We start from the raw sequence: 25,228 nt of genomic DNA on the forward strand, positions 1-25,228 counted from the left end.
AACTAAATTAATCCAAGGCCATTTTAGACATGGCACGGGAGATCTGTAATCAGTTCTTGACTTCAATCCACTACACACACACCCTTGCTCTTAGCTCAGGCACCCCCAAACGTGGCCCTCCAGATGTTTTGGGACTACAATTCCCATCATCCCTGACCACTGGTCCTGTTAGCTAGATATGATGGGAGTTGTAGTCCCCAAACATCTGGAGGGCCAAGTTTGGGGATGCCTGTCTTAGCTGCAGAGAGGGCAAAGGTGGGTTCAATATGAGTATGTGTTGTTTTCCCATTTCATGGCTAATAGCCGCTGGGAATAGGGGAAATTAGAAGGGAGGAAAATACCATGAGAGGAAAGGGTTGGTATCTCCTCTCCTTAGCATTGTGGCCACAGTCAAAATCTTCCGTCACTTGCATATACTTTTATAACAACAACAACAACAACAACAACAACAACAACAACAGGAAGAAGACTTCAATAAATCCAATCTCAGACCTAGTTGGGACCTCAATCATTGTGGGTTGGGCTTATGTCCAGACATATGTGGAAGAGCTTGTATACCTTAAGGATGGCCATTTTTAAAATTGGATATAATACGGTCACAGCAGTTAATGGCAAAACACTTTTACGGTAATTTCATCTGGAATTGGTTCCAGACTCCAGCAGGGGATGTATTAACCATCCAGGTTCTAGAATTACATCATTCTTATAACTAAACAGAGATAATACTAAAGAGCTGGTTCCATAAAGCATGACTTAACAATATATTTTGGCTGAATGGGTATGAGGATTTATTGTCCTGGTTGCAAAAGAGGCCAGCTGATAAATCCATCCTAAGCAGATAAGCTATACAAATTCACTTGAAAGAAATGCTTTAAATCCCTCATGTACTTCAGGTTACAGAATTGACCAGCCAGAAAATGCAGGAGTCAAGTCTGCTGAGCTCTTAAGAGAAAGCCCACGACCTTGGCAGCAGCCATTTCCAAATCACACAGGGCACAGTTTTCTTTGCTGTAGCTCTTAGGAACTGTTGTATTGCGCAAGAAGCTAAAAGCAATGAGCAGTTAAGGGAGCAAATTGCAGTTCTTAGTGAAGGTCAAAAGAGAAGCAGGGTGAGAAATGTGTGGCCCTTTCTCTCAATTTATCAATTTATTATTAACTTTAAAGCAGTCTGAAATGACTCTGATTTCAGTTGGAGGAGGAGGAGCCCCTGGGAGTGGGTTTTAAAATCAGCTAGGTGGTGGGGGTCAGGAGAGTTGGTGGATTATTCCATCTGACAAGCCAACCTTAAATAAACTTTGCTCTGTCTGCCTAGTACAGTATCCAACTGCATTTGGCAAAATTCCAAAGCAGAAAGAGATAAGAATGACCTAATGAAATAGGACTTTGATCCTCAGGGAAAGTTTTTGCATTGCCTCTAGATAGGATGCAAGTAGATAAATAGGAACCGCTACAGCGGGAAGGTAAACGGCGTTTCCATGTGCTGCTCTGGTTTGCCAGAAGCGGCTTTGTCATGCTGGCCACATGACCTGGAAGCTATACGCCGGCTCCCTCGGCCAATAATGCGAGATGAGTGCGCAACCCCAGAGTCGGTCACGACTGGACCTAATGGTCAGGGGTCCCTTTACCTTTACCTTTTACTAGATAGGATGCTGCAACCTGCCCAGTGGGAAAACAGCATAGAACTAGGCTGCATTTTTGTTTACAGTGGTTAAAAACTGATGTAACACTTCTTTGAACGTTACCTCATATTAGTTTGTTCCCCTCTGGAATTCACCTGCTTGTGAATTCAATTACCTTTCCCTGTTATTGGACAAATAAACAAAGGAGAGACATTATGCCTAAGAAACACCCACAGCATGCATTTAAAGCACATTTAACTCACATTTAAAGCACTTGGTTTCACTCAAAGAATCCCGAGAACTCTAGTTTTCTCCTCAGAGAGCTACAGTTGCCAGCAACCTTAACAAACTACAGTTCCCAGGAAACCAAGGAAGCAGCAAGTTGCCAGCTGCAGTCTCTGCAAAGTATCCCTTATCTTTAAGGGCTGTAAAAGATAACATTTTGCCAGCTTCTTACCACCATTGATTGGATTTCACATATTAAAGTGACCTGTCATGGGAAGCCAAGAGGGACACATTGGTCAGAAAGCTAGACAAGAACTTTATTATCCCCCTCAGACAGGAACAGAGACAGGAAATTGTTTACTCCACCCAGAAATAACCCAGGACAGCGCCACCTAGTGCCTAACTATAATCACCCTATCCACATGAACTAATCAAGCGGTTCTGCCCCACCTGCAGCTTCTAGTTTCCTTCCCCTCCTTGCTCTTAAGTCCCACATATGGTTCCAATCTTTTTTTTAATCAAGACAGGAAACAAAGCAAGGTGAACAGTTTCCTAATTAAGATCCAGTCTCCTTTGCCTGCTAATCCTCTCTCTGTGCTTATTTTATTTCTGGATAGCTGCAGGAAAGCAGACCAAAACTTCCACCTTTATTTTTATTAAAAGTTCCTGATTAGACTGTGTGTCTGTCTGTGGAAAGCTAGTCCCTGGAGCTTTTCCATTTTGCAGTTCATGCCGTGTTGTGGCTGAGATTTAACAGCCTAAGCCTATACTTAAGCAAGGGGCAAGCAGAGGGCAGAACTCCCCTGCAGTGCTACTCTATTAGCTTCAGTGAATGAGGTCCCTGTGTATGAGTCTTGAGACCTCACACTGCCTAATAAGTGTTCTCCGCATAATGTCTGGGCCGGAGCTGCAGCTGGATTTGGAGGACTACAAACACATATTCCTCATGGGAGTCTCGGGAGACTTTCACAAGCTGCTTTCCTAATCAGAGTTGATGTGGTGTGTAGTCTAAATTCAGCTCAGGTATCACTTTAACCAGCCATGTCTGCTGTGCTTTTACAAACCGCCTTCTGTTTCTTCCCTGTTGCACACAATTTCTTCCTGCCGCCTATATATTCTCAAAGAATCTTAGAGCTAGGTCATCTGTTCTGTTGCTGCCACCTCACACTCCACTTGCTGCAGGAAACCCAGAGCTACAGCATTTCCAATAAATGGCTGCCCAGCCTCTGCTTGAAGACCTCCAGTGAGGGAGAGCCCATCACCCCTTTAGGTAATTGGTTTCCATGTTGGACTGCCCTTACTGTTCAGCGACTTCTCCTGATGTTCAACCCAAATCTCACCTCTTGTAACTTAAGTCCATCAGATCTAGTCCTACATTCTGGGGCAGAAGGAAACAAGTCTTTGCCCCTTCTACAGTGACAACTCTTCTAGTATTGTAATAGTGCTATCATGCCACCTCTCTCAGGTACACACTGCACACACTAGCCTGTTTGTTGCACACAAAAACATTTTTCTCAATCCGGAATCATTCATGCTTTTCCTTAACGTACTGCTTTCAATCTAGTTTGAGTCCAGATTCTGCCATCCACAAAGCTGGGTTTGGTTACTTTACATGTATTTTGAAAAGCATCCCCTTGATTAGGTTATCCACACCTTTTCCTTCCTGCTCAAGCCTCAAGTGAATGAATAAAGCGGTGATTGCAATCTTGGTGTGCACCTGCCCATAGCAACATTGGACAGGTGAAGATACCCCCTCCACTCATTGCCAGGACCGCCCACATCTGTTTTCAAATGGACACACTGTGGAGTAATGCAGAATCCATCTCTAATGAGCTTTTGTTTTCAGAATGAAACCAGTTTCTCAAGAAGCTTACTCAGGGGCAAAGTATATGCAGCTGATCTAGATTGTATATGGACTATGTGCAAACTACATGGAAAAGACACGTACTACCGGTAGGTCTCCATTGAACCTAGAATAACGTGTTGTGTGTATGCAATTCATATATTCTCCAGACAAAGCATATCCAGTTTTTTCAACCTTTCTTCATAGAATTTGTTTTCCATACCACTGACCATCTTTGTTGTCCTTCTCTGAACCCATTCCTATTTCTCTATGACTTTTTTTTTTAAGTGCAGTGACGAGATCTAGACACAATACTCTCAAATGGATTGATTTCCTAAATTCTGGGGTGTTTTTTTAAACAATATAAACAACTACTATGCTCACAGTTTTGTTCTGTAAGGTCAGAACTTAAAATTGACATCTGAATACACATATGACAAGGGTAATAATATACCCTGTTGACCCTGAGGCAACCTGAAACAGGCCACCGTATAAGATACTGGGGAGGAAGAAACTCAGTTGCAATGGACAGGATAGTCTTTAGTGATTTTGCACCTCCGATCAGCCCAAGTTGGACTTTTGCAAGACCTTGTGTGGTGCAGTTGCACTGGTAATAATAGCCCATAACACAGATCACATTGATTTTTTTTTTTGCCTTGCACAGCAGATTAAAGGATCAGGTTATTTGCTGCCCAACCAAATAAAAGAAACAATTTAAGCTAAGGATGATACATACTTTGGCAGACACTTGCAAAAACAAAACTCAGACTCTTATTTCTCTTCTGAAAGAGGCTTTGAATGTTCATTGTATAAACATTATATGCTGCGATAAACAGCACAATCCTAAGCACATCTACTCAGAGATGTGTTCTATTAATTTCAATGGGTTTTACTCCCAGGTAAGAGGTGTAAGATTGCAGCCGAATACTTTTTTAAAAAAATAATAATAATACAGCAAAACTTCACTTCTCTGGGGCTTATGTTTTGTAGAATTCATGCTCTCCTGAAGTAAGAGGGTATTATTAAATCATTCCATCAAGTGCACATAAGGCATTGAAGCCAAAGAAAATAAGGGAGGAGCATCAAAGGATGTGCTGTGTGTGTTTCACAGGCAGGTTTTATAAACATCATTTTCTTTCAGTCTCCAGATCTGGAGTAAAATGCTAGCACATCAGCTGCAGCTGAGCATGACTGGTAAGTGAATTGCATCTCTTTGAAGAAATGCTCAGATCTCCCCGATCCATTTTAAAATCTGAAGTTCTAGAGAGATGTGAAGAAATATTTTTTGATTTCTAGCCTGTTGGGTTACTTACAGTATGTATGTTTGGGGAAATGATGGCCCTCAAGAGATGTTGCTGGACTCCAGCTCCTGCATGAGCAGATGAGCAGAGATGATGGGTGTTGCTCAACAACATCTAGAGAGCCACAAGTTCCCCATCCCTGACTTACAGCATTATTTTGGTCTGGTGTGAGACATTCATTGTACACTGCAGGGCTGGAATTGTGAGCATTCATCCTGATTTTTTGGAGAGTATGGTAGATTATATTGTGTCAAGACAAGGGCTATCCCACACTTTCCACTCCATTTTCTTGTTACTGTACACATAAGGTTTGGGGGAAATTGTTTTTTTACGCAAAACCTCCCAAACAACTATAACTGTGTGACCAGAGTTTGTTGATACATGATTGTCATTATTTTCAAGTGGGATTCGATCTGAAGCTCCCTATCGCTAAAAGCAAGAGTTAGGGAGGACCAAGTCACAATGTTTTGCTTCCCCCAATTCCTGGTCCTTAGTCCCCCTGTTGTGTGACTCCAACACACACTTTCTAGCACCAGAACATGCCATTTCCCTAACAGCAAAGAGGCTCAATTGCATTACATTGATTACATTAGCTTGCAGTGAATGGATTTTCTTGTTGCAGGTGGAAATTTAGTTCAGTTCTGCAAGTAACAGAAAGTTGTAATCCAAGGCCACTATCAAGCAGGGATGGGGAATCGGAGATCCTCCAGAGGTTGTTGGACTTCAACTCCCACCGTTCCCAGGCTGCGAGGGCAACGATGATGTAAGCAGGGATGAAGGGATTCATAGTCCAACAACATCTGGGGAGCCATGGGGTAGCACTCAGTAGATTTCCCATTGAAATTAAGGCACCTAATTTAGGCTTAAATCCTAAAATACACTTATTATTTGTTAAATTTATAATATATATATAGTCATCCCTCGGGTTGCGTCCGCTGCGGGTTGCGTTTTTCCAGATTGTGAACGCGGCGGACCCGGAAGTGTTTACTTCTGGGTTCTGCCACACATGCATGCGTAGAAGCGTTCTGCGCGCTTCATGCAGGCACTTTCATGCATGCACAAAAGCGCCGCTCGGGTTGCAGACTTTTCGGGTTCCGAACGGCACCCTGGAACAGATCGGGTCCGCAACCTGAGGTACCACTGTACTGTCCTTCATCTGAAGATCTCAGGGCAGTTTACAATATAAAATTACAGGAAAAACCCATTGACATGCATAGGTTACACTGTTAGACATTTTCATGAATTTCAGTGGGTCTACTCTTAGTAAAACATGGGCATTTTTATTCCTCAATAGCAGTCCCGCTGGAGCTCCCCAACTTAGCATGGTTTTTTCTGTCCCGGTTCATTCTGGACACAGAGAACACCATTTTTAAGTTGGGAGATCCAAGGATGCTGCTTCTGGTCTTCTGGCCCGCAGACTGGGGAGGGCAATCTCATGGTTTCTTGCCCCCCTGCAGGAGGGTGTAAGTTAACCATATAAATGGCTGAGGTGATCTGCTGCCTTAATCACTCATTAGAGCCCATAGTTAAATTTGGAAAGAAGACAGCTATTAGCATGGTAGGTACCATGGAAACAAAACTCTCCACTAATGAGAGTTCCCACTTCCCTGTTTGGGGGGAGTGCAATGCATTGGGGGGGGGATGAGAAGAGGAATGCAGAGAGGGAAGCATAGGGTGCTGTGGTGGGAGGGCAGGGAGGAGCATGCTGCAAAGGAGGAGGTGCTCAGGTGAGCAGAGCAAGATGTGAGCGACCACCCTGGCGAGATTTTAATTTGCAAGTCTGTACTCACAGAGCCCCTGTTCCACATTTCCAAGTGGGCTGAAGGTTATGTAAATAGTTTTTATTTAGAACTGACAACCACAGTGTTAGCGATGGGCAAAAAGCTGTATTTGTTTTTACTTTTTGAAAGTGTAAAAATAATGATCTTCTCCCCCCCTTGCTAAAGCTTAGCTCTGTTGCTCCTTTGTCTTTGAAATTGAATATAAACACACACACACCCACACAAACAAACACACACACACACACACACACACACACACACACACAAACACACACACACACACACACACACAATTTCAAAGATATAGAGGCATGCAAAGATTAGGAGCTGTTCCAGACAACCTGATTATTGAGCACTAGCAAGATGTACCTGGCGCTGCTCAGCAATTTGAAGGGGGGGGGGTAGTGTTATGAGTTTGAGGGGGAAGTAGGCTGTACTTGCCTGGATCTAGCAAGTAGTAAAATCTAATTAAGGATTCAAATTTCTGGAATAGCCAAGCTACCGTAGCTTCCTGGTGAGGTGATAGCCTAGGACCTGTTAATGGGCACCTAAGGGAACAAAGAAAGTGGATCTGTGCCTCAGCTCCCCAGTAGTTAGAAGGACAAAGGCCAGAGTGGAGAGTGGCATTATGTGAGCTAGAAGGTAGAAGCAGAAAAGGCAGCAGGCTAGGGAGCCAGACAGGCAGAGTGATGTTCGATTTCTGTTTGAATCCAAGGCTGCAGCTACAGGAGAAGCAAGACCTTCTTGGGGTGTAAATGCTGTGAACCTCTCCATTATATAAACCATATATAATAAAGACAACACAGTCTCCGCTGTGCCTCATTTCCAGAAGGAAAAACAAACCCTGGGTAAGAGCCTGGAACCCCTGGAATCTTGCACTGCTCAGAGATTGGTTTGGTGTGCAGCAATAGATATTTTTAATTTTTGAGTTTCGGTGCTGTGCTTGCATGCACACACACTCACAAATTATTATATGCCTTCTTATTAATAATTTGTTCATCCTATACTTTTCAGTGTATTCCCAATTCTCTTTCCTAACTCCACAAGGTCATTTTTTTTAAAAGGGGGGAAAATGTGGATTTCTTGTGCTAGAGCAACAAAGTGCTTTAATCCAATTTAACTGCACAAACTTAAACTTTGGGACGTGCTTGAATCCCTCCCACAACATGCTGACAGTCTGGAGGCGATCTAGGTAAAAATATAGCAGCTTTATTGGACAAACTGGACAAATATAGCATCAAGCCGGCTTAGGGCATATGTGGAGAAAGTTCTTCAGTACTGTTTATCATCTCTAAACTCCAACAAAGCGATGTACAGTATACTTTGTTTGTGTGCACTGCACTTGCAAGCATCCTGATGGCCTTTTGCCCACATCAGAATCAAGATTCAACATAATCTATGGAAGCAGCACCCACATTTCCCCAGACTATAGGCTAAAACCTTTTCTTCTAGTGTTGACAGTATAGCAGTGAAACATTCAAATGTAAATGTTTTAACTGTCAAATACATCCTACCTACAAAGCACACAGGAAGGAAAAGGTTGAGTCATGAGGCTCACAGCTTCACTTCTTTTCTAGATTATTTCTATTAAACACATACCCATGCTGATTCAACCCTAGCATAGTGTTCTGCATTGAGCAAGTTCTTGTGAAGTTCATGCTACCTTTGTGTGTTTTATGAAACATTCATTGATGTTTCAAGGTAAAGTTGATGAGTCATAAACAGAGTAGGAAATATATCTCATCTCCTCATTTCCCCCCTGTTCAAACACCTGCAGCAGCAATTTTAAATATGGGCTGGCTACACATTACACTTGAAAAGTGAATGACTGCTTCCCAAAAGCCCTAGACCACTCATTCTGGACCCTCACATCTATGATTCTCTTCCCTTTTCAGCTCTTTCTCCCTTTCTCATTCCTAGGAGCTCTAGAGCTACTTCTTATGCGACACCTGCATTCTCAGCTCACCCTTTCTCTACCTCAGTACAAATCATCCCAGGTGAGCAGTAGGTAATGGTAATGCCACTAGTGGCAGCAGCATAGATTGCCCTTCCTTAATGCTCTAGTGTCAAACTCAGGACAGAAGAGATGGATAAAGGATCAATAAGACCAGGCATCCCCAAACTTCGGCCCTCCAGATGTTTTGGACTACAATCCCCATCATCCCTGAGCACTGGTCCTGTTAGCTAGGGATCATGGGAGTTGTAGGCCAAAACATCTGGAGGGCCGTAGTTTGGGGATGCCTGAATAAGACCAACCTTGGGTGGAAAGTTCTGAATGTCCCAGCCTGCCTTATGGTAGCAGAAGACCATCAGAGAAGGGTTCCCACTATGTAGATGAACACATGCAAAAGGTCCCAGGTTCAATCTCTGGTATTTCTGTGTTGGGATAGGGAAAGATTCCTGCCCCAAACAGTGAAGAGCTACTGCTGGACAGGGGTAACCCATGTGGTGTGCTCAAAATGTTGTTGGACTACATCTCCCATCATCCATTGGGCATGTTGGCTGGGACTGCTGGGAGCTGCAGTACAACAACATCTGGAGGGCACCAGTTTGGCTATCTCTGTAATAGACCAATGCTTTGACTTTGTGTCCTACAGCTTTGTATGGACCTCCTATTTGTTCCATACGGAAACTATAATAAGCAAGCCCCAAGGTATTAAGGCAAGCAAAATCCTTCATTGTATAAGGCACCAAACCAGAACTTTAGAAACCATTGCTGATAGTTTATTCCAAACTTCAAGAGAACTAATGTTCTATCTGTTCTAGCTGAGATTCAACATCAGTGTATCTGAAGAAGTGTGCATGCACACAAAAGCTCATACCAGTGACAAACTTAGTTGGTCTCTAAGGTGCTACTGGAAGGATTTTTTTTATTTTTTATTTTGTTTCGACTACGTCAGACCAACACGACTACCTACCTGTAACTAGAACATCTGGACAGTTATGGTTGTACAATATGCAGGATTGTGTGAAAGAAGGCTTCTTATCTGCAAACTCCTCCATCAACACAGGGCCAATGCAATCTAACTTTTGAGCCGATTCCACCTGATTATGAGACTAATAGCACAATCCTATGTGTGTTTACTCATAAGTAAGCCCCATTGAGTTCAGTTGAGTTTACTTCCAGGTAAACAGGTACCCGTTTGCACCCTAAGGCCACCTTTTGCGTTCCATTTGGCCCTCTGGCTGACAATTTAATGGTTTCACAGTATTTATGTTGGTATAGAATTCTGATTTCTGAATGTGCAAATGTTTTCTTAATTCTTTAAGCAACTGCAAATGCTCGCGTTCGCTCCAGATGCTTTAACTAACAGTTGTCCTGGCATTCTTAGGTGTCCAGGAGACATTGCTGGCCAACTGCAAGGGAAACCTGCATGCCTATTACTCCACTAAATCAGGAGGAGGGGGAATGAGATCCCGTGGGTTCAGCTGAGCAACAAGACAGACATCATAGCTATCATGCATGAGGACGTTGACAGCCACAACATTCCACTGATTTTCCCAGGTGTCCAGCTCTAAGATCTCTTTGGTGATAACTTCATGCCGAGCTGCAACCAAAAAAAGAAAAATGAAATGCAACATCAACAAAGGAGTCAAGAAACCATCTTTGATGTAAGTAACAAAGCAAAAAAAAATCTTTTATGTTATGCTTAGATTAAAAGGAGATATGGCAGTGACTGAAGCATGATTTGCAAACCCAATATTTGTACTCCAAGCTGTACAATGTGTCTGGAAACTCCAGGTTGTGCTGATTTGACTTGAGAATGCCAAGTCCTTTTTTGTTTGGCTTATAACAAAAGACACCATTCATTGAGTATTGGTTCTCTACTTTGACCACTGTATCTAAAAAGGAAATGAACTTGGTTCCTGGATGTGCCCAAACTAATTGCATGCTGAATGCATACTAAACTAATATAGTGCTACATGGTCCAGAATTGTCCTTTTTCTATAGAGTTTGTTTACAAGTAAATCTTTTCCAGCAAAGTTCCCTTGCAATGTTAATTGAAAACTCCCTCCTTACAGGTTTCCCCTGTTTTATTGCTTCCTTGCAGGGATAGGGGATCTTTAACTATTGGTTTTCTTGGACTTATTTTCTTTCCTTTATTGCAAAATGAAATAAAGATTAAAAATAAATGAAAGGAAATCAATAATTTAATTTCTTATCCTCATCTATACTGAACAGAAAGCAAGTAGCATGGGCATTCCCTGCTAGCAGGAGTTTTAATGAAAGGGCCTGCTTGCCTGTAAAAGCCTCATTAGGGTTTTGCCTATCTACGCTGGTGCTACAGTTGCATTTTATTGACAAGAAAAGAAAATGTGCATCAGTTCAGGGGGTGGGGGGGGTGGGGGAAGAGGAAAACAACACTGAAGACACTGGAAGACAGTGACCAAACAATGATGGCTTCTGGGTTATCTGTAAAAAGTGAGTGTCAAAGAAAAGACAGCCATTATTGAAAAAAAGGGCTAGTGTCCAAACAATCCAATTTGTTTTGGCCGCTTGGACAGAAGAATTCATGCAAGTGAGTTAACAGTTATTTGGGCCCTGTCCCCAACCCCCCAATTCAAGGGATGGTGGGGACCTCACCCATATATAATAAGCTTGCATGCCAAAGAATCTAATATTACTCGCACATAACTTAAACCTAATTTATTTCACTGCAAGTAAATGACTTGTTTTACAAGAAGAGGCTTGACAGGCATATGTCAAGAATGCTTTGATGGTGTTTCCTGCTTAGCAGGGGGTTGGACTGGATGGCCCTTGTGGTCTCTTCCAACTCTATGATTCTATGATTTCCCAATGGCTGCAATGGAGTACTCTAAGAGATGTTAGGATAGGAGCTCTCAGTAAGAAAGGACTCTAAATACCAGCTTCTGGGGAACTCACAAGAAGAGAGAGTGACTTTTGCCTTCACATTCTGCTGATGAGCTTGCCATTGGCATCTGCTGGGCCACTGTGAGAACAGAAGTTTGGGCTAGATGGGCCTTTGGTCTCGTCCAGCAGGGAACTTATGTTCTTATGACTCTTCGCTCTGGGCCCTGTTGTCACACTTGCCCTAAATCCTCATCTCGAGCACTAATTCGCCATGGCTAGAATCTTTTGGTGTGTGAAACGGCATAACCCTGCAGAAAACACATTGCAAGGAATATGGGATGGTTTCCCAATGTTTGGCGTGGTCATGGAAAGAAGAGTAACTAAAGCGAGTAACTTCTACAGGCAGCTGCAAATCACACAGAAGTGAACGAACTAATTAGAGTAGATGTTGGCTTGCAAGTAGATCCAGCAATGGTTAGATCTGCATTAAAAGGTACATACGCTATCCTCACTGGAGGGACAGATTGTGAAGCTGAGGCTCCAATACTTTGGCCACCTCATGAGAAGAGAAGACTCCCTGGAAAAGACCCTGATGTTGGGAAAGATTGAGGGCAGAAGGAGAAGGGGACAACAGAGGATGAGATGGTTGGACAGTGTTCTCGAAGCTACCAACATGAGTTTGACCAAACTGCGGAAGGCAGTGGAAGACAGGAGTGCCTGGCGTGCTATAGCCCATGGGGTCACGAAGAGTCGGACACGACTAAACGACAACAATAACACTATCCTAAGTATGCCATTCTGATCCTGGCTATCTTACATTGTTTTGCTGTTGTGGATAAAACTGAGGGTACTTTTATTTACAAGGATGAGACCTGCCTCTTTAAACTTAACTCAGAATGCAGTTACTAAACCTTTATTGGCTGCAATGAACACTTAACATCCTTTTCAAATTCTTCTCCGTATTAGTAGCCTTCACATGTGACACAAAAAGGCATGTCAGACATTCTCAAAAACATTGTGTAAGAAAATACCCTCCAGGCTTCTGGAAACTAAGTTTTGTGGTTTCCATGAGCATGAGTGTTAAGCAGCCATCTCCTACACAGGGTGGAGACAACTTTCAGTGCCTCTCTTGTACTTTGCCTGTTTGGAAAAACTGATGGATTTGGCAAAAGCAGTTAGATTCAAGCAACTCTGTTAAAGCCAGTTTTTATAAAGAGCCGCTTTTACCCAAGGCTGAGAAATCGTACCATAACAAAAGAGCCACCAAGCAAGAGAGAATTTTGCTTCAGAGTTCTTTCCCCCCTCTTCTTCTACAGGTGAATGGAAGAGCCATTTATTTTCTAGCACAAAAGCTGGGCTTTTTGACACCTATTACAAAAAGCCAACTGCTTTGGTATTAATGAGAAGTTCTTTTTAAAGCTACCTCCCCCCCCCCTCCAATACCAGTTAGAAATTTTCAGCTGAACGTTTGCTATAGCTAAAATGTGTGGAGAGGATTTGCTCATCTTTTTCATTCTCTGCTCTGAGGAATTTCTAGGTCTAGCCTGGCTTGGTACAGCCATCGGGGTAGTCGATTATAACTCTCTGAGCAATTTCACACATTTTACAGTGACAAACTTAGGTTTGCCACTGTTCACCCTCAGCAGGGAGTCATAGCCAATTTCAATGCACATCCTCCCAAATGTGTGTCTGTTGCATTCCCATTGTGAAACACACCCCACTGAATTTCCAGTGAATTTCTTCACTGTTTACTGTACTTCTTCCTGTTTACACAGGAAATTATTTACTGGACTCTGACTGGGGCTTTCTCTTCATTTGTAAAATCTCCATTATAATCTTGCCCTTTCTTGAGGACTATAAAAGTGGAACAAGAGGAGAGGCTATTTTGCTGCTTTTCAGGGGTGCTCATTATCACTTAATTTATGGATGATGGAATTATGCCATTGGAATAATGTGCACAGTGATTTCTTTGGCATGGGGTAATTGTTTATTATGATATTTGCATTCTGTATTTTAATAAATATTGTACTTATGGATTTTATGTTTGTGTAGTTGCTTGTCCTGAGACTTTTGAGATGGGGAGGATGGAAAACAAGTTAAATAAATACAGTAGTCCTTTATCACTTTGCATACAGTAACTGCAATCCTAAGAAGGGAAACCGATACAGTCACATACATTTCATTTCTCTAGCTTTTCATTGCTCACAAAATTGACATAGGTCTGCAGGAACGGGAGATGCAAGCTTGTGTGCTGAAAAGGGGAGTGAACAGCTGTTAAAATATTGGAAGCAGTGCTAGGAGAAAGAAGGAGCATTGCTGGGTGTCTATGTTTACATAGATCAGATGAGGATTCTTGCTGATGAGGACTCCTTATGGTCTAAAAATTAAAACATTTTTTAAAAATGCATATAATGGCAAATAGGAAGGAGAGAAAGGAAGGTGTCATTAACCAGTCAGAATTCCACAGGCATTTATCCATGCCTGTCATGGAACCAACTACCCAAAGTGAATGTGCTATACTCTTGTTTTGGCAAACTAGGTAAAATATCAATGGATCATTGGAGATTTGGCAAAATGTCGCTTATTGTACAATTAGGTCAAGTCTTAAATTAATCTGATGCTGGCATTTAACACCATTATAAGTCAGTTCTTTCCATAGTACAGTATGGCAAGTAATTTATGTTGGAGACGTGAGGCAGCTAATCTGGAATGTTACATTTTGAGCTTACTTTAAGGTTGTGAAATTTTGGACTGAGGTGGTAAAGGAGATTGGAAGTGATAACAAGTTATGTACTACTAATTGATCCTTTATTTTATTTGCGCTGATAAACGATCAAACACCATTGGAATATAGGGAATTTGTTCAACAATTACTGAAGTTCTTAAACTGATAATCTTTTATAACTGGGAAAAATGAACTTAGTGACACTGGAGGAATAGATATTTCAAGTATGAGATATTGTACATATCATTAAATGGATAACTAAGGTGAGACAGAGAGGGAAGATAATCTGATTATCTCTTTGTGAACAAATTGAATGTTTTTATTAGCTATTGGTGCAATAAAGTACAGGACCGTGCAAACCCACACAGACTACTGGGTTTGTTGTGAGCATGGCAAGCTGGTTTCAGTTTATATTTTTATGTATAGCTTTGTTCTTACTTTTTTATTTTACATTATGGATAGTATCCTTCATTTGTCTTTCAAGTCACAAATTTAGCAGTGAATTATTTTTTTTAAGGATCAGGTAAGGCTTTAAAACTCCAATTTTCATGTTTGCACCTCTGTCCAGGATAAGTGCCACTAGCTCACCTTGATTTGTTTTTTATTAGGAAACATACTTGCTTCATATTCCCAGCCATACTATGCTCTGCACCATTCTTGCAGATGCTCTGCAAGGGAGGAAGCACTACTTGGAGGCTCATAAACTTCCATTTCCAAGTATGAATGCATTTTGCCACTCAGACATACCTTAACCAGGCTGGGTTTTGCTGTTACAGCTGTATGACAGGCTGACTCGGCCTGCTTCACTCAAGACTGGCCACTGCACAGGGAAGCTTACAGATTGCTTTAGGGTATGCTGGATAAATATTTAATCTGCTTCTCTGTTCTTGGAAATTGCATTCCATATGTGGTTAGAGCTTATACTTACCCCTGTGGTACTACATATCGATTGCTGCTGCTACTTTCTTTCTCTGCCTTTTTATGGGGAAGTTGAATTTTTCAGGAAAGACAATTTTGAAGATGAAACGCCAACTTCATATCTATCTATCATCTATCTATCTATCATCTCCAGCAAAGTGTCTGCAATTCAATATTTGAGATGTCATGTACTTTTTAATGTTCTTCCATGCAAGAACAGCAAAAAATAAGAAGTTGGAGTCTAAAGCACATGACTATTTTTTTTTTAATGGAAGTGTTGAATCTTATTTTGTTTTATGCCGGATAGTTGCCTCCTGTCCCTTGAACTATGAAAAGGAATCAAATCAAAAGAGTTTTGTTGGCAAAAGTACGTATATCACATGTCTACACCATCTTAGGGACCATAATTTGCAAATTGTAGCATGGTGAGGTCAGAACCCTTAACAAACTAAAGTTCTCAGGATTCTTCCAGTGCCTTAAATGTATGGTGTAGATGTAACCTGAGTCTGATGATGCTGGGTAAGTTAGTTTCATGCATGCTATAATCCAAAGAAATAGATGTTGGCAAAAGGAGAAAAGAGGATAAATGATCTGAACAGTGTCAAACAGGAAGGCTGTTGCATAGTTTGGGAATAAGATCTAGTTCTTGAGTCCCTGAAAGTTCTAAGTCTTTATGTGGTTAAGAACTGCAATAGCAAGTCCCCAGTCTCCCACACTGTTGTTATTGTTCATTATCTATGTGATCTAGTTGAGATTCCTGCATTGCAGCGGGTTGGACTAAAAGACCCCCAGGGTTACTTCCAACTCTACAATTCTATGATTCGGTCTCCCTGCTGTTCTGCTACCCTTCTCACCCCATCTGTGCTGTCCCAGCCGCACCCTCTCTTTTCCTTTATGGGCCCTCAAGATCCTATCACTTTTCCCCGGCACTACCACTACTTCTAGCCCTTCCACAACCCAAATATTTCCCTCTCCCTTCTCAGAAGCAGAGGTGGGTCTATTAGAGGGGATGAAACCATTGTGAACTGCTGCTCTTGGTCATTTGACCTGCCAGATATAAGAGAAAGTGCAGCTGCTTTTGCAGCTGTGTAGAAGAGAGAGTGCAAAATCTCTGCCCCTTCCTGAACCTGGCATCCTTATCCTTGACATTTTTTTGGTACTCGACACTGCATGGCTACCTCCTCAGCAGTACCCTGCTATCCAGACCACAGTTTTCTTTATCTTTATCATATCAATAGATGCTTGAAATCCAGACCAGTTAATTTTACCATTCCATGCATCAGTCTATGGCCGCAGTCAGAAATAATTTCTACCCTTAACAGTTAATTCTCCTTATGATCCATCCTCAAAGTTCTCTTTGTACAGTTGCCAAGCTACTGGTTCTAAATCAGGGCCGGTTCTATAGTAGGAATTCCTTCCTGTTGTACAAATTTTACAATCACGTGGTACTCTTTGAGCTGCAGAGGTCATGAGAGCATCAGTTGGAGGTACTGTTGAAACTGATGTCATTAATTCCAAAATATACTTTGCTAGCACTTTCTAGTGCTTTCTCTCCCGTCCTACCGCTCTTTCCAATACGCTTGTCTTATATTATTATTGTACAACACAGAAATAATAATGAGTAATGTTTATATGATTACAGTAGATTAAAAGCATCCTATGGTTATGCATTGTCTTGATATTTACTATTTGAAAACAGAAAGAACATAGCCCATTTCCCCCTAAATCTATCTGGCTGATTTATATGTGTTCTGTTAAAGCAAGTTAATTTGATCATTGTTAACAGTAGATCATATTTTCTCAGTCCAATCTAATAAGGATGGTACATTGTTCTTTTCCGGGTTCTTGGCTTGCATTATTTTTATAGCTGTTAATAAATGGACTGTCACTTCCAAATCATTTTGTGGAACTGATATATATATATATATATATATATATATATATATATATATATATATATATATATATAATGACACCATCACAAAACCTTAAAAGCACTACTTTAGGCTCAAGAAGTGTCTAATGATCATCCATTTCTATGAGTATTATAACTATATTCCCAAAAAACTGGATTATAAGGCACTATCAAAATATATCCATATAAAATCTGCTCTTCTTACCCCACATCTCCAACAATTATCCAGTCCTGTATGATACATTAAATTCAGCTTGTATGGTGTAAGATACTATTGATACAGGATTTTTAAATTATTTCCCCTTAAATCTACTTAAATCTGCTGATACCAGCCTAGATAGAATATGACTGCATAACCATTTCCATTTATCTATTCTTATTTCAGATCTAACATCCCTTTCTCATTTTCTCATAAAATTACTGTTTGTTCTGTATCTCAAATCATATAGTAGAATTTACCTATGGCCCCTTTCACGTTTCCTTTATTTTACTAGTGTTCCATATTTTGTAAGTATAAAAGTAATTGCTCCCTTAATCTGAAAGAACTGAAACATTGGGTGTCTTGTTCCTCCCATTATTTTTGTAATTTTCTCATAGGCAATATTTTGTCCATTCAATAATAACACCTAACCCTGTGATTGACCAATCTTTAAAAGCTCCTATTAGACCAGAGCAAAAACCAAACTATGCCATGATAAATCCCTGAAACGAGATATTGGTAAGGTGAAAAAACTCAACTAATAATTACTCAAAGAAACATAATACGGTAGATTTAAATGTTCCAAAAGAAACGTTGATATAGAAAAGAATAAATATCTCAAAATAACCTCTAAATAAAGTAAACCTTGACGAGGTGCCGGCTAAGTGACTCGTTTCACTGGAAAGTATCTGTTTCCTCAGAAGGAAAATGTTAAGGGGCTGAGGTTTCCTTATAATCAAAACTAAACAGGAGCTGTAAGCTCTGAAAAGAATTGAAAATTACAAAGCAGTCAGGGATTGGCCATCATAGGTGTGGCAGGTGCACATCCTGTCCTTTTGCATTACAAACTAAGGAAATTTATAACGAGACTACTAATTTTAGATTCACCATTTGGTATTTCAGTACTTGTCAGACGAAAAATGTAGTTTATTTGATCCACTGCCCCTGTAACTTATTGTACATTGGTTCGACCACCCTGGCTGTTGGAGTCCACATCGGGGAACACCGTTCCCGTATGCGAAATGCCAACAGGGAGGCGCCCCTTGTGGAACATTTTGTATCGCACAACCATTCAGATACAGACTTACTGTTTACAGTACTGTGGGTTAATCAGAAGACCATTGGAGTTAGGAAGGATTATGAGATATATTTACGCCAACAAGAGTCCCGATTTATCTTTATGTTCAAAACTATGCACCCAGGGGGACTCAACTCAGAATTTGATTTGAATTGTTTCATCTAATGCCTTAGCTTGAGGCAGTTTTCAGTTTCGTACCTTTAAACATCATTCCTTTGTAATCGGCACCACCTGGAGTTAGCTATAATACCTAGTGTTTGAAGCTGGGAGTATAGTAACAGTGACTACATGAGTCTATGAGCACTGTTCTGCAAGCATACCGTGTTTCTCATATTTTAAGGCATCCCTACAAAATAAGGCATGGCAGGATTTTCCTGAGGTGGAAAAATATAAGGCATACCTCGAAAATAAGCCGTACCGGGTGGTGGAAGAAGGTCTGTGGCAAAGAAGGGTTGCTGCTGCCGCGTTAACCCCCGAGACCTGGCTGCAGCCTCAGCGCGCAGCGTGTGCAGCCCCAGGACCCGGCTGCAGCCTCTGCCTGCCGCGCGCGCTGCCCCAGGACCCGGCTGCAGCCTCTGCCTTCCGCGCGCGCAGCCCCAGGACCCGGCTGCAGCCTCTGCCTGCCGCGCGCGAAGACCCGGTGGGAGCAGGTCTGTGGTCTGTACAGATACCGGTACCGGTACGTATTTTTTAATTAAGACATCCCTTGAAAATAAGCCATGCTGTGTTTTTTTCAGGAAAAAATTAATATAAGACATGACTTATAATATGAGAAACACGGTATATTTATCCATATGATGGATGTGGTATGTATTCAGCGATTGTACTTCATTGTAAATTTTGTTTTCATATTGTCAAGTAGATATAGGACATTGTACCTCTAATTTTTTACAGTTTATGAAATACGTCAGTTTTCTGTTTCTGCACTGAAGAAGTTCTCACGAAACAGTGCACCATTCCAGAAACACTGTCCGACAAGTTCGCTGACTAATTCAGCTACTTTGGAACTTTGGAATGCAACAGGTTCGCTGACTATTTTAGCTACTTTGGAACTTTGCAATACAAAGCTTTTCAGCTTGTTTCTTATTGAATGACTTTCTGCCATTTGTTTCCATTCATATCAACAGAGACTTTCAGAGACCTATAGGATTTGTTTTCATGTGAATTATATTAGATATGTTCAGTTTCCAGTCTTGTTTTTGATATTACATGTGTTGTAAATACATTCTGTTTGTTTGAATTTGGTCACGTGTTGCCCGGTTTTTGGTTCCACTTCAGTGTTTGCAACACAGGGGTTTGGTTTGTTGCTTACCTCTGCAAGTGAAGCACCAGTTCACCACCACTACCTAAAGTTACCTGAAGCTGGTGCTTGCCCTTTCCTTTAGTGAAGCATACTAAATGTGACAATTGTGTCAAGCAAACACAGGTCACAGCTGTCAGCCCCTGGAGGCTGGGAGGTTTAGCTTGAGAGCAAAAGAGCCATAATAGAAGCACTTGTGCTACCAGTCTGCAACAACTCTCTTGAAATCATTCAAATACGGGCAATGGCTTAGCAGTAAACCCCCTTGGAAGACACAAGTCAGCTCTTGTCCACTGCATATTCCTGAGTGTTCATTTAAAGAAAATAGCTTCTTGGGGCAAGCAAAGCTATAAACTGTAATTGACATAGAGATTCTAATGCAAAACAGCCTTGCTGAACCTCCCACTGCTGGATTTAATATTGCTGACAACTGGAGGACATCACTATTTGTTAATTGGAGAGGTAGAGGTGGAAAGGAGCTGAGCGGGGAGAATCACCAGAACATAAAGATTGATTCCTCCCTGCCTTAATGTTATCATTAGATGCATATTAGCAGAATCAGCACAGTTAATAAGCAAATTACTGTTTTACTGCTTTAATGGGGGGGGAAAGAGTGTAGATTCCTGGCTGATGTCAGAGCAGGTTGGAAAAGGGATTTCAAGCAGAGTTTTCAAGCTACTTATAATGAGCTCTCTTAATGCTTCGGTCGTATAGCATAATGGGAAGGCAGCAATTACTAATAGCAAGGATGAGCCAATATTAAGCAGCAAATTGAGCACAAAAAATCATAGTTGCACGCAGTCTTGACAGTTCTCTGAGCAGACTCCATCTCAGTGCCAAATGGACCTTATAGCTGCCTCTTCAGCCCAGCTCACTGTTTATGCAAACTCTGAAAACCATGAGAGTTGAGGGCATGTGGCTGTGTGCTGATCTGTGGCCAGTATTGACATCCACTGGCCTGAGCACCACTTGGGATTCTCAAATAATAAAAATGTAATATAATTATCTTACAGACATTTCAGATAAATGCACAGTCTTGAAAGCAGCTGTCAGGGGCTCTGGTCACATTTTGTTCACTTCGCAGTACAAACACATACTGCGTTATGTGAGCTCATGCACTTGGGAACCTCCAGCACTACTTCAGGATCTTGTTTACATGCTGTTCCCGCAACCTCCAACTTTGGGCTACATTTTGCCATCCCTTTAAGGGCATAGGGGTGGAGGAAAGCTATCCCATATCTAAATAACAGGGGGAAAGGAACTATTGTAAGAACTCTCCAAAGCAAGTAACTTGAGCAGTTCAGCGTGCAGTCAGTTTTTCGTGATGATGAGATTTGAGGTTTGTAATTAGCCCTTCTCTCCTCGTGGCAAACTTTTCTGTGAAAAACATCTCCCTCTTTCCTTCCATTGCCAGTCCTGCCTTTCTCTAGATCAGGATAGGGCTCCAATTCCCATCATTGATGGCATTTTTGACAGGGTGTTTATCATGGCAGTTCTGACGTACAAAAGGCCTTATTCAGAAACTGTATGATGATAAGTCAGTTAGTCATGCTGAATCTAATTGCTTCATTTACTTGATGCATGCCATCAGTACTCAGAATTTGTTCACCTACTAAGTTTCAGCTTTTTGTTTTTCAGATCTGAATGAAAATAAAAGATGAATAGAAGCCCGCAAAGAATAGGTAGGTTAGGGCAAATCAGTATGTGAAATCCACCCACTGCAGACACACATACGGTAACTGTACACACAATTGCTGGGCTCAGAGTCCTTTCATTCTTAGCATGTGTATATCTTTTGCACCCGGCTCCAGGTGGCAGAACTTGAGATTTCTTTTTTTCTTTTTTAATGAAGTAGAACCCACAAATCTGGTCTGCTAATCCCTGTTCTATGTCACGGGATCTCTTCATAATCCTTAACATGCACCTTTGTGAGATTTTGAGCCCGTCCAAACTTTTCTGTGTGACGTTTAACTACGTCCTGGCCAAGCTCACAGAAGCTGGATTGCAAACTGTTAAGTGCTACACACCAGCTTAGCCAGTCGGTGCTATAGGCTGCACTATCACAAGTGCAAGAACACCCAGGGTCCCTTCACTCTGGTGTTTTATTGATGAAATAATTGTGCAATGGTGGAGTTCTACTGAACTGTCCACGCAACATTAGTAGTTCTGCAATGCTCCCCCAATGTCACTGCATGCTTGCCCTCTGTCAAGGTACTCTTGCACCATAGCACAGCGAAAGTGGGAGAAAAGACGCACACACTTTGAGTATTTGTTGTGCACAAAGTGACACAATTTCAGGAGGAAACTATGGAACATGCTCTGACTGGAAGCAAAGCGATAGGTATACCCCAAAACTGTTGCAAGGGAAACCAGCATTGTGCGTAACCACCTTGATACCACCATGAGCACAAATCATCCTGAACGCATAATAAAAAATATGCCTAGAGGGGCCCACAATATTTACCACAGAAATACAGCAATGCATTATTACCATTATCACCAGTGTTCTGAGCTGTACAGTTCCAGGCCATTAATATGTCTGTCATTTTTATTATTATAATTTTTTTAAGAATGGCAGTGGGAAGAAGGGTTAGTTTTGAATAGAATCCAGAGGACAGAGCTTTAAAATGAAGTGAGATAACAACTCAAACCAAGCCCAGCTGGAACTACTGTCACTTAAAAGATGGATGCATGTTTTTGTGGTGTTCCCAAGCAGAGAATCTGGGAAGTAATTAACCTGACTTGACATTCATTAGTGCTAGATAATGTATCTGTCTGCCGGCGTTTTCCTTGTGAAAGGAACTGTGGCAACAGCAGCTGTGTCAGGTGGGAATACATGTTTGATGTACTTAAGACCTAGGTGTGTTTGGCAGGTGGGGGGGGGGTGGGCAGAGAAAGAAAACATAACAGCCACAGTATGAGAAGACTGCATGCCTGAAGCTGCCTGACAAAATATTTTTAACCAACCATATCCAAGTATGCTGATGAGTTAGGAAGCGGAGGATGCCGATTGGTTCAATAGCTGCTACTATGACAATGGAAAGTCCATGCTTAGCATGCTGGTGTGTGAGGCTGGCCTTGTGGGACAAGGGACCAGATTTTACACAAGTGGGGCAGTACTGTCACTGTTTGGGGAACATGAAATCTCTCTCGGGACTTTAATAGTAATGATAATATAATTCCGTTCTGTGCTTCCTTAGTGCTAATTCTCCTGTGAGCTCCATGAATATATGAAAACAAAGAAAGCAGTTGTGCGTGGGATCAAGGATAGGGAACAGCACACATTGCTCACTAGAGGGGAAGTCTGGCCAAGGGCATTGCTGTTTTTTATTTTCCACAGCTGTGAAGATCCACATATAGAAGCTGAAGGGCAGGCAAGATTTTTTCAACATTCTGGTGTAAACACGGAGTGAGGGCAGGTTCACACCAAGGCTCACTACACAGGCCTGGGATGAGAGCAGCAAATGGCACCCAGTGCTCTAGTAAAGCTGTATAGAACACAAGGCTGTTTAAGTTATTTTGGCAGAAAATCTCCTAAGTGCTTCTTCCCTTCTCTGGCAGTAAATACAATAACTGGGCTGCATCCAGCAAAGTCGTCATCCAATTGGCAGAAGGATGTCCGCCTGTGCAATAGGACTTCATCTCCCTTTGCACTCCCCACAAAAAAACCCCAATTTTGGGTTCCCCCCGAACCCTCCAAAGCAGATTTTGTCAAATTCAGCAGGTAAACAGGTAGAAGAAATTCTTGCTCTCATCCAATTACTTAATTGGATACAGCCCATATTAAATTAAATATCTATCAATCGGCTGCCCTTTCATGAAACCCAAAATCATCTGTATTAGGCTTACCCTGCCTAATGCTCTAGGGCCAACCCTACATATGTGATGGAGGGCTACGGAGCCATGTTCTCAAGGCCACATCAGGTGGAATAATATAAACTACAGGGTGGGGGTTCATTTAAAAGGCACTTGGAGAAAGCTGAACCACAGATATTGCTGGGAACTCTGTTATAGCAACTTTCTCAATTTTTCTGCCTAGATTGTGTGTGTGTGTGTGTGTGTGTGTGTGTGTGTGTGTGTGTGAATCAGAGTTGGAAGGGACCCCATGGGTCATCTAGTTCAACCTCCTGCAACGCAGGAATCTTTTGCCCAAATTGGGGCTCAAAACTATGAACCTGAGATTAAAATTCTCCTGCTCTACCAACTTTATAAAAGTAGGTAGTTAGCAGCATGAAAAACAAACATCACTCAGGACATGGGCAACATGCAGAGGGTTGAAAAGCTGGGGGGGGCACCCTTCAGGTTTGGTTCCAAGGGAACAGGCGACACGATGCTCAGTTTATTCATGTATCAGGAGAATGAAGGGATTATAAAAGCTGGTCAGGATGCAACTTGTATCTCTTAGGATGATGGAATTTGTATTCAGCTGCCTTGGTGGCTCCTAATGCATATTACAAAAACAGCCATATTCTCTTTGGATTTATTCAGTACCTGCTCCACGAAATCCCCCACAGACATAGAGCTTCCGTTCCACGGCACCAGCAGATGTAGAGTTAGTTCTCAAGGAGAGAAGAGGATAGGGCATGGGAGGACCATCTCTCCAAAAATTCCTTTCAGGGTTATAGATCTCCACTGCATCAAGACATTGCCGTGACTGTCCTCTGTCTCGACCAAGACAGCCAATCCCACCTGTAGAGACAGACAGACAGAGACATACATTAATGATGGCAGAAAACATGGAGGAATGCATTTCTACCAATGGCTCTTCATAGCAGATCTACACTGTGTACATAAGGCTGTTTAAAGTTGATTTGATTGATATGATGTGTGCATGTCTTACACGTCATCCACACAACATTATCCTCATCCTAGTGGCAGTGTACATTCCCCATACATTTAATTCATATTTTCCTGATCTATGGATAATGAGGTACGGGGGTGGGGGGAATCCAAGATAAAATTGCATGTTACCCAACTGTGGGTATACTGCATTGTATGGTGTGTGTGTGTGTGTGTTTAACGTGTATGGTGACATTTTGCTGAGTGTCTTCTATGAACACACCCCATACTTGCTTGGTGAGGTGGTCCTTTGTGGCTGCTGCTATGGCGGAGAGTAGCACACACAGACACACTTTTTTAATCTGTTGTTTTGTGCAAGTCTGGTATATTGGAAAACTTGTATGTCAAAAATATTATTTTAAAAAATGTCCATCCATCAACACCTGGAGGACTCCAGGTTCCTTATTCTGTCCTATGTGCATATGAATAGGAGAAGAGAGGACCAAATGGTTTTGGTGTGCTGGGGAAACTCAAACTGTTGCTCACCCCTTTAAAAAAACCAGGCTGGGTGTGCATTGCATAGCAAGAGAGGCAAAGCACTGCACACCTAAAGAATTAAGGCTGGACAAGTGAATGTATGAATGAAGAAATGGTCAGAAGGTGGTATGGTATACCTTGCTGCTCTTTGCCCCTTCCTTTTTCAAAATTATGGCTGGACACACCATCATTAAG

The 25,228-nt window shown here is 41.7% G+C and overlaps 1 protein-coding gene and 1 long non-coding RNA gene across 4 annotated transcripts in view; one reads left to right on the forward strand and one right to left on the reverse strand.

Moving 5' to 3' along the window:
• LOC148686942 (uncharacterized) overlaps positions 1-25,228 on the forward strand; it is a 43,615-nt gene that overhangs the window by 13,157 nt on the left and 5,230 nt on the right. Inside the window, exons 3-5 of one of the 2 annotated variants that reach the window (XR_015948255.1) lie at positions 3,691-3,797; positions 4,836-4,881; positions 10,275-10,381. This is a non-coding gene — a long non-coding RNA (uncharacterized LOC148686942). Of the gene's footprint in view, positions 1-3,690; positions 3,798-4,835; positions 4,882-5,610; positions 5,741-10,274; positions 10,382-25,228 lie in introns of those variants that run through there. The other variant, XR_015948256.1, reaches the window with a different exon arrangement.
• KBTBD12 (kelch repeat and BTB domain containing 12) overlaps positions 7,959-25,228 on the reverse strand; it is a 72,896-nt gene continuing 55,626 nt past the window's right edge. For both annotated transcript variants that reach the window (XM_088662337.1, XM_060271410.2), the window contains exons 5-6: positions 24,209-24,406; positions 7,959-10,317 (exon numbers count right to left, since the gene is read on the reverse strand). In XM_088662337.1, coding sequence (XP_088518463.1) covers positions 10,151-10,317; positions 24,209-24,406 — 365 coding nt within the window. In that variant the 3' untranslated portion in view covers positions 7,959-10,150. The remainder of the gene's footprint in view (positions 10,318-24,208; positions 24,407-25,228) is intronic.

Source organism: Zootoca vivipara, chromosome 2 (assembly GCF_965207765.1).
Source record: "Zootoca vivipara chromosome 2, rZooViv2.hap1.1, whole genome shotgun sequence".
Lineage (NCBI taxonomy): Eukaryota > Metazoa > Chordata > Lepidosauria > Squamata > Lacertidae > Zootoca > Zootoca vivipara.